Source organism: Melitaea cinxia, chromosome 27 (assembly GCF_905220565.1).
Source record: "Melitaea cinxia chromosome 27, ilMelCinx1.1, whole genome shotgun sequence".
NCBI lineage: Eukaryota > Metazoa > Arthropoda > Insecta > Lepidoptera > Nymphalidae > Melitaea > Melitaea cinxia.
The window spans coordinates 2,476,723-2,491,162 of NC_059420.1; the positions used below are offsets into that span (position 1 = coordinate 2,476,723).

The 14,440-nt window shown below is 40.1% G+C and overlaps 1 protein-coding gene across 1 annotated transcript; it reads left to right on the forward strand.

Moving 5' to 3' along the window:
- Positions 1 to 1,289: 1,289 nt before the first annotated feature.
- LOC123667267 lies at positions 1,290 to 13,889 on the forward strand. The gene is made up of 11 exons (XM_045601225.1): positions 1,290 to 1,421; positions 1,534 to 1,645; positions 2,757 to 2,855; positions 4,014 to 4,095; positions 4,677 to 4,789; positions 6,836 to 6,963; positions 10,658 to 10,793; positions 11,349 to 11,482; positions 12,313 to 12,445; positions 13,558 to 13,766; positions 13,830 to 13,889. The coding sequence occupies exons 1-11, from the start codon at positions 1,290 to 1,292 to the stop codon at positions 13,887 to 13,889; spliced, it is 1,338 nt and encodes a 445-aa protein (XP_045457181.1).
- The last annotated feature ends 551 nt before the right edge of the window (positions 13,890 to 14,440 follow it).

Below are 14,440 nucleotides of genomic sequence, written 5' to 3' on the forward strand. Positions count from 1 at the left end.
TAACATAATTTAAATGAACTCAGTACGAGCTGCTTCATTACAGGGATATCATTGTTTATTTACACTGATACCCGAAGTTCCGAACTGACTTGGGTAATAGGTTTGACTTTGACAGTTTGTTTGAGTGATGCCAGAATGTTGGAAAAATCTCCCTAGATTTAATTGATTAATACAAATTAAATTACAAAAAAAGTGTTTATTGCTCACAAACAAACAGACGCAATTAACACTTTTACAAGTAATATAGTACAAAGATATATTAAAAATTCATCATCATCATCGTTGCAGCCTATTGCAGTCCACTGCTGCAAATTTGGCTGATTTTCTTAAGGTAAGGCGAAAGTTTACTCATCACTTCAGCCTATCGCAGTACAATGCTGGACATAGACTTCCTCAAGTTCACGCCAAAAATGGCGTGAACTCATGTATAATGCCCAAAGTCACCAGGCTAGGCAGGCGGCTTGGTGACCGCAGGGCTGGCTTTGTCACACTGAAAACCCTGCTGCTCGTCTTCGGCCTGTGTATTTCAAAGCCAGCAGTTGGATGGTTATCCCGCCATCGGTCGGTTTTTTAAGTTCCAAGGTGGTATTGGAACTGTTTTATCCCTTAGTCTGAAAAAAATTAAACACAAATGTAATATGAAATGTGTGCTGTGTGGCTACGGCATTAAAGAATTTAGCCACCCCCTCTCTTCCCGTGGGTGTCGTAAGAGGCGACCAAGGGATAACAAGGTTCCACAACCACCTTGGAACTTAAGAAGCCGACCGATGGCGGGATAACCATCCAACTGCTGGCTTTGAAATACACAGGCCGAAGCCACAGCCTGTATAGGCTGTAATGATGATGATGATGTAATATACTAAAAATATCGTAAAATATTCAAAACACCGGCAGCAACTCGTGCCTAGATATATTTTGACAAATATTTGACAAAACATAAACTCTAGAAAACGATACTAAATTTTGAGATCACTTTCTTATTATTTAAGCAACAAGTGAACCAATATTTTGGGTAAGAAACAAAACTTGGCAATATTAAAATTTTTACAAATAATAAATTTAACAAAAATAGCTATAAAACATAAAAATATGCTTATTAATATTTTAAATAATTTAAAAGCTTATTTTAGATACGATAAAATATAAAAGACTTTATTAAATTCAATAAATATCATACTTAGGCTTTCTAAACGAAACTGATCGTCAGCTGTCAAACAAACGCGGTTCTTTCGAAACTTGAATGTATCGACGAAATCATTTTTAAAAAGAAATACAAGAAAAGGCTAAATATGGAGGAAGAAGATGAATTTGTAGGTTGCATTAGTTGCACGAATACTAATGATTTATGCGACCTGTTTGTTGCGTACGGTAACAATGAAGAAACATACGGGCAGATGCTTGAAACCTGCTTTGATGTTAAAGTAAGATCTTTTTAATTTCATTTCAAATTATCGTGACTTAATATTCAGTGAATTACGTTGGTGTTCTGTGAGAAATTGTTTTTTCTTTTTTAATTTATGCGTATCGTTTTAGGTGTCTAAGTATTTCAAATATATCTGCACAAATTGCGTCGAAAAATTGGAAAAGTCTTACACATTTAAAAGTCAAACGATTAAAACGATAGACACGTTGCAAACTATTAAAGGTAATTATTTCAATTCTGTTACATTTAACTAAATATTTGCTGAAATAGTTATTTATTTTATTTCATTTGTAACCTCGACTTAGCTTACCCGGCTAAATTCGTTAAACCATAATTTTTTTTCGTCAATGAACTTAACAGCTTAAGATATAAGGCCCGCGGTATTAAAAAATATGAGAGTGAAATAGTGAAATACAATTGAGGCGTGACAGTGACGCTGCAAGTGCTTATTATAATTATGGTATAATAATTTACCATATTATTATGTACTGTTCTATCATATAAATATTAAAATGTAATTTATATTTGTGTATATAATTACGTTTTTTTTAAAGAGTAACCTTGGAGTGTCTTCATATTTCTGCAGAATATATATTCCGAATCTGTGGTTGTTTCACGATTAACTATAATTAATTAATAAAATTAAATATATTTTTCGGCTAGGCTTTAGATGAGAACTGCATTTGAAGTTAGATAGGTTAGGGTTATTTTTTTTTTGTAACGAAATTATGCCGATATACAGTCAAATTTTGAGCTTAGATAATTTGACGGTTCTTAATCTAAAGCCTTACCTATTTTTCATTTGTAAAATAACAATTTAAAATTTCGAAAAGCAAAATTAAAAATTGCTTTTTAAGCCTACTCGAATAATTGGACTTCAATTTACATCCACTTATAATTACTGATTCAGAGTGGGTAGTAAATTGATCTTATTATCAGGGATAACTCAAAAAGCAGGTACTTGGAAGATTTAGATCTTGTTCGATTAGTAATTTTTAACCGACTTCAAAAAAAGAGGCGGTTACTCAATTCGACCGATATATTAATGTATGTTCGGGCATAACTTTGTCGTTTATGAACCGACTTTGATAATTCTTTTTTTGTTGGAAAGGAGATATCCCAAGGGCGTTACCATGATAAGGAAACCAGGATTTGATGATGGAATCCCAGAGAAATCAAGGAAAAACCCTCGAAAAACGTAGTGACGACTAGTGCGTTTGTTAATATTTTCGTCTACTTAAGTTGTATTACTTGTCGATGTAATTGAAGTCGGTTTTTTCTTTCCGTTTGCGAGCAAACACAATTATAGATTCTGTCTTTGATTTTGAAATAGATGAAGAATATCTAGACGAGGCGATATTGGAAGATGAAGAAGATGAGGTTGGATCTAAAAAAGGTGTAAAGAAACTCGGTGACTGCGGTGATGACGAAAATGATGATGGTAACCATTTCCAAGACTATTTATAACTAACAATAAGTAAGAAACAATCAACCTGTAACATCCCACGTCTGGACATTGGCCTCTTTCTCCATGTAGGAGAAGGGTTGAAGTTAGCAATTCATTTTTATTATATAGAAGATCCCTCCCCCCCTCTTCCCGTTGGTGTCGTAAGAGGCGGCCAAGGGATAGCATAGTTCCACTACCACATTGGAACTTATAAAACCATCCGATGGCGGCATAGCCATCCAACTGCTGGCTTTGAAATACACAGGCCGAAGACGGGCAGCAGCGTCTTCGGTGTGACAAAGCCAGTCCTGTGGTCACCAACCCGTCTGCCCAGCGTGGTGACTATGGGCAAAACACATGAGTTCACGAATTTTTGGCGCCAACTTGTGGAGGCCTATGTCCAGCAGTGGACTGTATAGGCTGAAATGCTGATGATGATGATGATGATATAGAAGATTATTTTTATCGCTATTTTTGGTATTAATGTCTATTTCCTAAACTAGCTGTGCCCCGCGGTTTCACATGCATTAATTTGAAGAAAAAATAGCCTATAGCCTTCCTTGATAAATGGGCTACCTAACACTGAAAGAATTTTTCAAATCGGACCAGTAGTTGCTGAGATTAGCGCGTTCAAACAAACAAACAAACTCTTCAGCTTTATAATATTAGTGTAGATTTAGTTTGAAATTTCTTATACTCATCTCGTCTGTGACGACCGCTCTGTTGTAATGGTGCGCCTAAATACTGTCGGTCGCGGATTCGATTCCCGCTCGGAATGGATATTTGTGTTTATACAAATATTTATTTTCGGTCTGGTTGTTAGTCCTTGTGGGTCTCCCCACCGTGCCTCGGAGAGCACGTTAAGCTGTCGCTCCCGGTTGTTATCATACACACCTGATGGCGATCAGGGATATTACAGGCTGAAGCGTTCGTCTGTAGTTTTACACAAGTTACTAGTATATATACCACTTTCTGATAAAAACACCATCACCATATACTACTCACTGATGAAAATGTCATTACCATCAGATCAAGACGAAGAGCACGAAATCGAAGCTCTCGATGAAACAACTTGCATATACTGTAATCTCCAGCTGTCAACCGTTGAAGGTACACACCACCACATCAGGTTGGTGCACGGACTCGAACCTAGGACCGGAAGGAAGGTTCGCGATTGTCACTTGTGTGGTGCGTCGTTGAGGAATCTGGCTGATCATTTTAATAGGTAAGTTATTGGTGTTAATTGTAGGTCACAGCACATTGAAGTAACTCGGCCTTGCAGAAGATCACAGCTAAGTAATACTGCTTTCAAGCAGTGTTGTGTTTCTATGGTGAGTAATGTGACCGGGGCTTTTGGAGTTGGACTGGAGGTAGTTTTTTTTTTTTATGTCACTAGTTCGGCAAACAAGCGTACGGCTCACCTGATGGTAAGCGATGACCGTAGCTTATAGACGCCTGCAACACCAGAAGCATCGCAAGCGCGTTGCCGACCCAATCCCCAATCCCCCCAGGAGTAGTCAGTAGCGCGTTTGCGATGCTTCTGGTGTTGGAGACGTTATACACTACGATAACTGCTTACCATCAGGTGAGCCGTACGCTTTTTGGCCATTTTCATTTTATAAAAGGGTTTTTTTTGAAGATTAATTGCCAAGATTCTCGACTATTCTTCTCAGCAGAATCTACATTCCGAATCGGTGGTAGCTTCATCAAGTTTCATTGTAAAATGATGATTTAAATTTGCTTCTTAAAACTATTTAAATAAAGTGGTTTTTGATTTTGATTTGACTTTAATTTTTTTGAAATTAGATGTCATAATCCAAACATGGAAAGGCAAGGACGCCAATATGCCTGTCACTTCTGTGACAATGTCTACAACAGCAAGAAGGCTTGCTTCACACACCTCAGGATGAAACACGGCTGTACGATATATTAAAACATTTTCCATACATTACCATAGAAGAAATATCAATTTAGACTTTATTATCCTCGATTTCCATAGAATATATAATATCGTCTCTACCATAATCTAGATTCATCCTTTAGATATCATCATAGTTTTTCATAGAAAGCTTAAATTTTTCATCCATGAAAATGTACTGGACTGAGTAAACTTTATGCTGTTTGTTTACGGCAGTACAGAATATAGCCACCCCCTCTCTTTCCGTGGGTGTGGTAAGAGGCGACTAAGGGATAACACAGTTCCACTACCACCTTGGAACTTAAAAAGCCGGCCGATGGCGGGATAGTCATCCAACTGTTGGCTTTCAAATAAACAGGCCGAAGACGGGCAGCAGTGTCTTCGGTGCGACAAAACCGGCCCTGCGGTCACCAACTTGCCTGTCCAACGTGGCGACCTTGTGGAGGTCTATGTCCAGCATTGCACTGCGATAGGCTGAAGTGATGAGTAAACTTTCGCCTTACCTTGAGAAAATCAGCCAAATTTAGGTCACCCAGTTTAGGTTCATTTGTAAGCCTATCTCGTGTCTAAACTACTGTTTCTATTTGACTGATGTTCTGTAGATATCTTATAAATGGTATGTTGTGTGTATGGGTTAATTTAATATCTCTCACTTGTATCCATATTATGTGTATTTTATTTAATTAGTAGTGAAAGGTTGGTAAACTTATCAAAACTTTGCTGCTTCATAAGTAGAGATCTAAGCTCTATAGTAGGATGTTTACAGACCTATCCAGTACATACTGCAGATCGCAATTTTTTTATGCAATTATACTTTCTCGAAGAATTTTGTGCTTTATATATTATAATGTAAACTGGATGACGTGAACTTAATTGGCTTTTTCGTCTATCTGAAAGAAAATAATTGTTTGGTCGCAAACGAAAAAAAGCCAACTTCAAGTTACATCGACAAGTAATACGACGTAGGGTAGTCGAAAAAAATACACAATATTTGTCATAACTCAAAAAGTAATCGTCAGATCTGTTTCAAATTTAATTATTATCTCACGACAGGCGCTGTTGGCTTTAAAATACACAGGCCCAAGATAGACAGCAGCGTCGTCGGTGCGATAAAGCCAGCCCTGTGGTCACCAACCCGCCTGCCCAGCGTGGTGACTATGGGCAAAACACATGAGTTCACGCCATTTTTGGCGCGAGCTTGTGGAGGCCTATGTCCAGCGGTGGAATGTATTAGGCTAAAGTTTGATGAGTAATGACAAGCACTTGATTTAGATTAAAAAAGGGGTTATTATGTACAATAAAGGTAGATTTTTTTATTATCGGAGGTTAAATTTTTGTTAAACCCCGCTGTTACAGAGATATCGTAGTTGAAGTTTTGAGGTTAAAATTAACCTACCACCTTTAAGGTTAGAGTAACGCTTGGCTCCGGCGCTGGGGGAAGTGCAGCCCTTCCGCCCTTGCGTGCGAAAGGACCCTCCGCGCCTCCGCGGCTTAAAAAAAACACTCTAGGGGTAGGGCAGACCAAGACCACGTGGACAGTGGGGTGCTCCGATTCGGTTTTGGGTATTTTTCGAATTTCTAAACCTATATTCTAGCACGCAATGTTACTAATTTTATTATAATATTATGTCTGACGCGTTATTTTGTTTAAAAGTGTCGATTTGTTAGTCGTTAAAGGTCAGTTCGTATCGTATTTTGATCTTGCAGTAAAAATCGTTTTTACGTAAATTTGTTGGAAAATAACGCGTGATAGTCGCAGTACGGAGCATGAGTACACTTACCGCAGCACCGGAATTAAGGTAAAGTCAGAAAGAACAAATATTTAACCTCCGATAAAAAAATCTACCTATATTGTACATAATAGCCAAAAAAGGACAATCTAAATCGGTTCACCCAGTAAAAAGTTATGAGATAACATAAAAAAAAATACAGTCAAAGGGGAATCCCCTTTTTTGACGTCAATTAAAAATGATTTGCCATTATATTTAAGAGTAATTTGAAGCTTCTTCAGAGTTGTTTAAAATCCTAATAAGTATGAAATGATTAGTGAAACTCTGTAACGACCACACGCCCAAGTACTCGTCGCGTGACCGTAAGAAGTGTCACATATGCGGAAGAGACTTCAGTCAGAAGCAGATCTTGAACAACCATCTGTGGAAGGCTCATGGTTTTGAGGTACTCTCATATTTTTAATGTTTAGTTATTTTGCCATAACTTTATAATATCATTCATATCATCTTCCGATTCGCTCCAGCCTGTAATATCCCACTACTGGGTATAGGCCTCTGTCCCTATGTTGGGAAAGGATCAGAGCTTAATCCACCACGCGGCTCCAATGCGGGTTGGCGGATATATTCCAACGGCTTAACATGCTCTCCGAGGCACGGTGGGGAGACCCAAAAGGACTGCACAAACACCCAGACCACGGAAAACACGTGAATGGCCAATACAAATGTTTGTCATTTGCGGGGATCGAACCCGCAACCTCCAGCGCAACAGGCACAACCCATAGCTGTGACCATTGCGCCAACGCGGCGTCTTCTTCCGATTGATACCTTTGTTAAAACGAAAAACGAGTGTGCTTCAGACCACACGACTGAAGTAAAACTTCTGCGCAATAGGCCTACTGTGTCTTAGATATACGAAACGTAACTGGCTATGGGAGAAAGAAAAGGTGTGCTTGCACCTTTCTCTCTCGCTCCATTCGCCTGGTCCGATCACACTTTTCGTAACTTTCCCCGCGCATTCACCAGCAAGCGTGCGTCAAGAAGTTTTACTTCAAAATAGTTGTGGGTAAGTTTGAATGGGAAATGGAGAAGTTTCGTACAATTCGTGCAACGCTCACAGCACTGGCTTTTGGCTGATGCGCTGACATTTGTATTGGTCATACAGATGTTTGTCGTGGTCTGGGCGTTTGTGCTTGTGTATTTTGTGAGTTTCTGGACCCCCGACACAAAAGTAAATCCTAGAGGGGGCCGTTGAGTGCCAGGCGTTTACTTAATTATTTGTGTGTACTTATATGTTATGTCTTAGTCCATGTTATCTCTCCCAAGATGCCCAATGTGGCTGATAATATGAGAATTGTATGTGAATATTTAAATAAAGTTGTGTATGTATGTGAATATTGCTTAAATGGTATTAAAACATCGCGATTTGAGGGTGTTATTTATTTATTTATTTAACACTTTATTGTGCACCAAACAAATAAAATAATCAAGCAACATTAGCAATAATTTGTAGAAAAAAATGTACAAAAGACGGCCTTATTGCTTAAGAGGGGCGGGCTCAGTATTGAGCATCTGAAGTATGCAGAGCCTGACTTGTCTAGAGTTCTCGCTATGTTTTTTAACTTATGTATAAGTCACAGTTATCTGCCAGAGGGTCTTATGTACACCATAGTAGTACCTATATTGAAAAATAAAACAGGGGATGTATCCGATGTGTCCAACTATAGACCAATCTCACTCGCTACGGTCATAGCTAAGGTACTGGACAGTCTGCTTGATAAGCAGTTAGAGGGGCATATTAAGCTTCAAGACTCCCAATTTGGTTTTAGACCGGGTCTTTCTACAGAGAGTGCCATCCTATGCCTCAAGCAGACTGTACAGTACTATACAGCTAGAAAAACTCCAGTTTATGCCTGTTTTCTGGATTTATCAAAAGCTTTTGATACAATACGGTATGATGTGCTCTGGACAAAATTAAGGGAGGAGACTGATGTACCCTGCGAGGTTGCATCTGTGCTAGAATACTGGTACTACAACCAACGGAATGTTGTAAAGTGGGCGGGCACGCACTCAGAAATGTACGGGTTGGAATGTGGGGTTAGACAGGGGGGCTTGACCTCTCCTCGTTTGTTTAACCTTTATATGAACGGGCTGCTTGCCGAGCTTAGAAATTGCAACATTGGCTGTCATATCGGGGGCGTCTGCGTAAATAACATCAGTTACGCTGACGATATGGTACTGTTAAGCCCGTCTATAGGTGCACTGCGCAAATTAATGCGGATTTGTGAACGGTACGCTGAGGCCCAGGGACTCAGATATAACTCGAAGAAGAGTGAACTCCTAGTGTTTAAGGCCGGCAAGAAAGTCTATGCGAATGTGCCACCTTTATATCTTGGAGGTGTTGCTTTAAATAGAGTAGAACGTTTTAAGTATCTGGGTCACTGGGTTTCGGACAACCTCAGTGATGACGAGGATGTGGAGCGAGAGCGCAGGGCACTGGCCGTGCGCTGCAACATGCTGGCCCGAAGGTTTGCAAGGTGTAGTGATAGTGTAAAAGTAACTCTGTTTAAGGCATATTGCCAATCCTTCTACACCTGCAGCCTTTGGGTCAGGTATACGCAGCGTGCGTACAACGCCCTGAGAGTCCAGTACAACAATGCATTCAGAGTGCTGCTCGAGTTGCCGCGTTACTGCAGTGCCTCCGAAATGTTTACTACGAGGCGCGTTGATAGCTTTAAGGCTATTATTCGTAAGAGGTGTGCATCCATGCTCCGGAGGCTACGAACCAGCTCGAACGGCATTCTGAGTGCACTGGCGGACCGCTGGGACTCAGCAATACTGCGCCACTGGATACGGCTACATTCTGACTGACGAGGGTCGTGTCCAGATAGCTATTACTTTTACTTTTACTTTTTTACTTTTGCTTGTTATGGATTTGTATTGATTTTATTTGTTGTTTGATATCTTTATTTACTTTTATTCATATTTATATTGATTTACTAACATTAGATATAAGTTGTTTTTGTAATACTAACATTAAGATATGGACTACTTATGTCTGAAACAAAATAAATAAATAAATAAAAATAAAAAATTAAGAGCAATCTCTTTCAGGCAACCTTAGGGCAAAGGAGATGTTTTAAAAGACAGACTTTGGGAAGCTCCTATTAGGGGGTGGAGTTTCCTAAAACCCTTTCTTAGCTGAAGACATCTGCTTATAATTAATTTTAATTCAAAACTTCGACTTGAAATACCTGCGCAGTGCTTTTTAGAACTTTCGTGATTAACTAATAATCATATTTCGACAATAAATGCCTCACACTCAATGATCCCCAGTAGGATTTTTCTTTTCTGGTAGGATTTCATTCCTGTGTCGGGGATACCATAACACATAACACAAAAAGTACAAGCACCCGTAACACGAGTAACGTCTACTACTGATAATTGCCATGAGCTGACATCAAACTCCAGACAGTGACCACTGCGCCGACGTAGTATAGTCAAAAAAGTTGTGTAGGTAAACTTTTAATTAGGAACAAAAGTTTAGGGCTGGTTTCACCACTTGTGGATAACGCTTATCCTGCAAATAAGTTATGAATAAACTTTAATAGCAGGAGGTAGAATAGGCTGTTAGGACTTATTCCTCTTCAATCAATAAACAAAACTTTTGAATTCACATTAGCGAACAGTAATATGCCGTATAGTACAAGTCGATGGTAAAAAACGATGATATTTTTTACCATTTGGATACCTTCATCCCTCAAATAGCGTTATCTACAACCAGTGGAACAGGCCTTTAGGGGTCATACATTAATAACGTGTGTTTTTTAGCAATTTTTAAACACCTACCCTCCCCTTTGTTGATATGTGGCGATGTTACAGATACCATACCCAAAAAACACGTGTATTTTTTATGTTGATATTTTCAGAATATTACCTTAACATTTGGATACAAATTTCTAGGCAAGCGTCAAGGTTGCTGAGTGTTTGTTGGTTGTTTCTTTGGTTTAGAGATCGCGCGTTCAACGAAAAATAAATACACGTGGTACCTCCATATGGGGGGTTGATCTTCTTGTAATGTTTTGTGATGCTTCTCCGGACCCATCCCCCCTCGATATATAAATTAAGTAAACGTTAACAAGGTGGAGAAGCGCAAAGCGTTTTTCTGTCCACTGTGCTCTGAGCGGGTGAGCTACGGAGCTAACTTCAGCGCTCACCTGCTACAACGGCACGACGTGTCCGAACAAGTTGAACAGCTCGAGTTTAGTTCTATGGATGGTAAGTATTGATAATTTATTTTGTATGAGACACCCAAGACCGGTTTACCCTAGGGCCAAAAAGGCCACGGCATGGGGTGGTATTCTGCGAGGGACGGCGCAAGCCAAGCATACGTAGAGACTAGCGATGTGAAAAAGTGAATCCATTTTATACAAAGGTGCCTGAAAAAAAGGGCAGACGACATATGCTCCTATGCTCCAAATGTGTTCCCTTTACTGTACGGAGTGCGTGGCTTTTAGGCCACCGAAAAATTTCAATATAAATCGATAATTTTATTGGTCGATTATTTTCCAAAATGTCACATCTGGGTGCTGATTCTTAAAATACGCTATTAGAAGAAATATAAAAAAAAAATACCTTCGAATTGCGAACCTTCTCCTTTTTGAAGTTTCTTAAAAATACGGCTGATGTTGGCAATGTTCAGGTCATGACAAACATCTGTTTATTCCATACAAATGTTTGTCATGTGTGGGGATCGAACCCGCGATCGCAAACGCAACAGCCATAGGCCAGTCCCGTGACCGTTGTCCTAACGCGTCATCATATATGTCATAGACTTCATGATGTACAAAAGCGCGATACAAGAGGAAACCAAATTCCGTTTCCGGAAGACAACAGCCAGCAAGCAGACGATCGAGGGTGTACGCTCTCACTACATGTGCAGCCAGTCGGGGATATATGTATATCAGGTAAATATTAAACATTTAACTACTGATATTATAATCAGAAGAAAATAACTGAGGTAGCAGCAGCACAGCTGGAAATATCCTGTTCAAATTCTGCAGCAGTCCGACTGGGGAAGAAAAAACCTCGACCTTACAGAAGATCACAGCTAAATAATACTGCTTTCAAGTTGTGTTGTGTTCCTGTGTGAGTGAGGTGAGCAGAGCTCCTGGAAGGGATTGAGGATAGGGTCGGCAAAGCGCTTGCGATACTTCTGGTGTTGTAGTAATTGCTTACATTTATAAAAATAACTTTCTGTTAAATTGTTTTTACACCTTATATGATCTAAACATTGTTGGTAACTATCTGTCTGTCTTTGTTACGCTAACACGACCAAAGCCACGGGTAATGACAAACGCTACAGGTAATGATATATTTAACATTGAAGGAAGTATAGGACTAGGAAAAAGTCAATTGAAGCTGATGAAGTGGCACGTGTTGAATATTTTATTACAGTTTCTTCAAAGTGAATTAAAAATTACATAGTCTTCGTATTGCCATTTATGTCCGATGTATTTGCGATAACCAGAGACAATAATCTGTTGCCCTTTGACAGCTAAATAAAATAATAAAAAATGCCACCCACCACACTGTGTGTGATGAGAATTTTGTCGGAAATACTCACAACCCAATCACAAATGATCAGATAATAATTTTTACGGCTCATATAATATTTGTAATTTACTTTTTTAAATATTTGATGACAAGTATCGTTTATTACCTGTATGCTACATGAAAAGTATTTGCAAAATAAATATAACGATTTACGCCAAATATAACCGTTTCCATACTAAAGGGTAAGGGCAAGCGTCCGGCGCCCGAGCGTCAGATATACAAAACAGGCAAAGCTTGTCCCGCGCACATGATCGTCACAGAAACGCTGGACAAGGTGTTGGTCACGTTCTACAAGACGCACGTCGGTCACGGACGTGAGTTTTAATTTATAACTAGCTGACCCGGCGAACTTCGTATCGCCTAACACAAACTTTATCGTATGGTATTAAAGTTCAAATTGACTTTTAAGTATTATCACAAATCTTTTGTATGGGAGTATAGAAAAGTTTTGTTTTTAGACTTTTTCAGGAAATTTAATTTTTTTTTTTAGAATTTTTCTCTCCGTAAGAACCATCCTTGTACTTCAAGGAATATTTTAAAAAAAGAATTAGCGAAATCGGTCCAACCGTTCTCGAGTTTTGCGCTTAGCAACACATTCAGCGACTCATTTTTATACTATAGATGACGTAATAATATCGAATTAGGACACAGCAGGAAATTTCCTGCTCAAAGTCTGGAGCAACCCGACTGGGGAAGTACCTCGATCTTACAGAAGGTCACAGCTAAATAATACTGCTTTCAAGCAGTGTGTTCCTGTGGTGAGTAAGGTGACCAGAGCTCCTAGGGAGGGTTATTAGAGGTCATCAGAGGTTAATCAGTTTCTGGACTAAGGGGCCTAATTCTCATGTATTCTAATCACGTTTATAACATTTCTCTTCTTAGATGGTAATAATCTGATGGTAATGGCAAGTATTGAACAGCCCCCAGTAAGATAACATACTCAGTCGGAGGTCTAGAAGCAAACGTCTAGACCTAGACCTCGAACCCGTGAATACAAGCGCAGGAGTTGAGTTCTTAGTTTCGCTACATGGTTTTAAATGTTTAAATGGTGTTTTATTTGCGCATAACTTAAAACCTACCTTATACCTAAGCTACTGTATCTATTTGACTGTTTGTATATATTTTATAAATGCTATCTAGTACATGTAGGTACATATGTTACATACATATATTTATGCATACTTTGCTAAGTAATACTCCTCTCAAGCAGTGTTGTGTCCCTGTGTGAGTAAGGTAGAGAGCTCCTGAGGGATCGGGGGTAGGGTCGGCAACGCGCTTGCGATGCTTGTAGTGTTGCACGGGTCTATACGTGACGGAAATCACTTGCCATCAGGTGAGCTGTACGCTAATAAAAATTAATAATTAATGCTCTCTTACATAGATATTTTGTATCTACCCTCTATAAAATGTGTATAATCGCACGTAGCGTGTCCGTACTACGAGCCGCGTGAACCGAAGCGCGCTAAAGGTAAGTGTGCGAGCGAGACGGACACACTCGTGTGCGACACGTGCGGCGCACGCGTGCCCCACGAGCGCATGCGCGACCACGCGGACCGGCACGGACACGGACTCGGACTCGGACATGGACCCGGACATGGACACGGACACGGATCCGGACCCGGACACGCACGCGAGGTAAGTGTGCGAGCAACACGGACACGTAAAGGGGTAAGTAAGCTTTAAAGTCCCGCTGACCAGAGCAAGACAGGTCAGCGCGTAGTGCGTCAGCACGAGACGATTTCTGATCTGCTGCTATGACTCGTGCCTCACCCTACCCCTGTGCGAGGAACAGTTCAAATCACACAGCTGGCGAGAATCCTCAATCAATTAACCAGTGAGTTCAACAACTGGCATTGCACGGTCGGAGTCTTTTTCGATATGGAAAAGAGCTTTGATCGTGTGTGGCACGCCGGACTTCAGACTAAGTTGATCAACGCGATGGTATCGTCCGCGTTTGTGCTAATGCTAGTGTCGTTTTAGAAGCTTTTACGCCTCGGTGAAAGGTGACCTACTTACCGGATATGATTTAAACCAGGATATGACAACCTATAGGTCGTAGCCTATTGTATAGGTATAGCCTTGGTCCACTGGACGAAAATTCTTGGACCACGACGATTCCACTACCACCTTGGAACTTATAAAGCCAACCGATGGCGGGATAACCATCCAACTACTGGCTTTGAAATACACAGGCCCAAGACGGCCAGCAGCGTCTTCGGTGCGACAAATCGAGCTCTTCGGTCACCAATCCGTCTGACCAGCGTGGTGACTCTGGGCAAAATACACGAGTTCACGCCATTTTTGGCTCG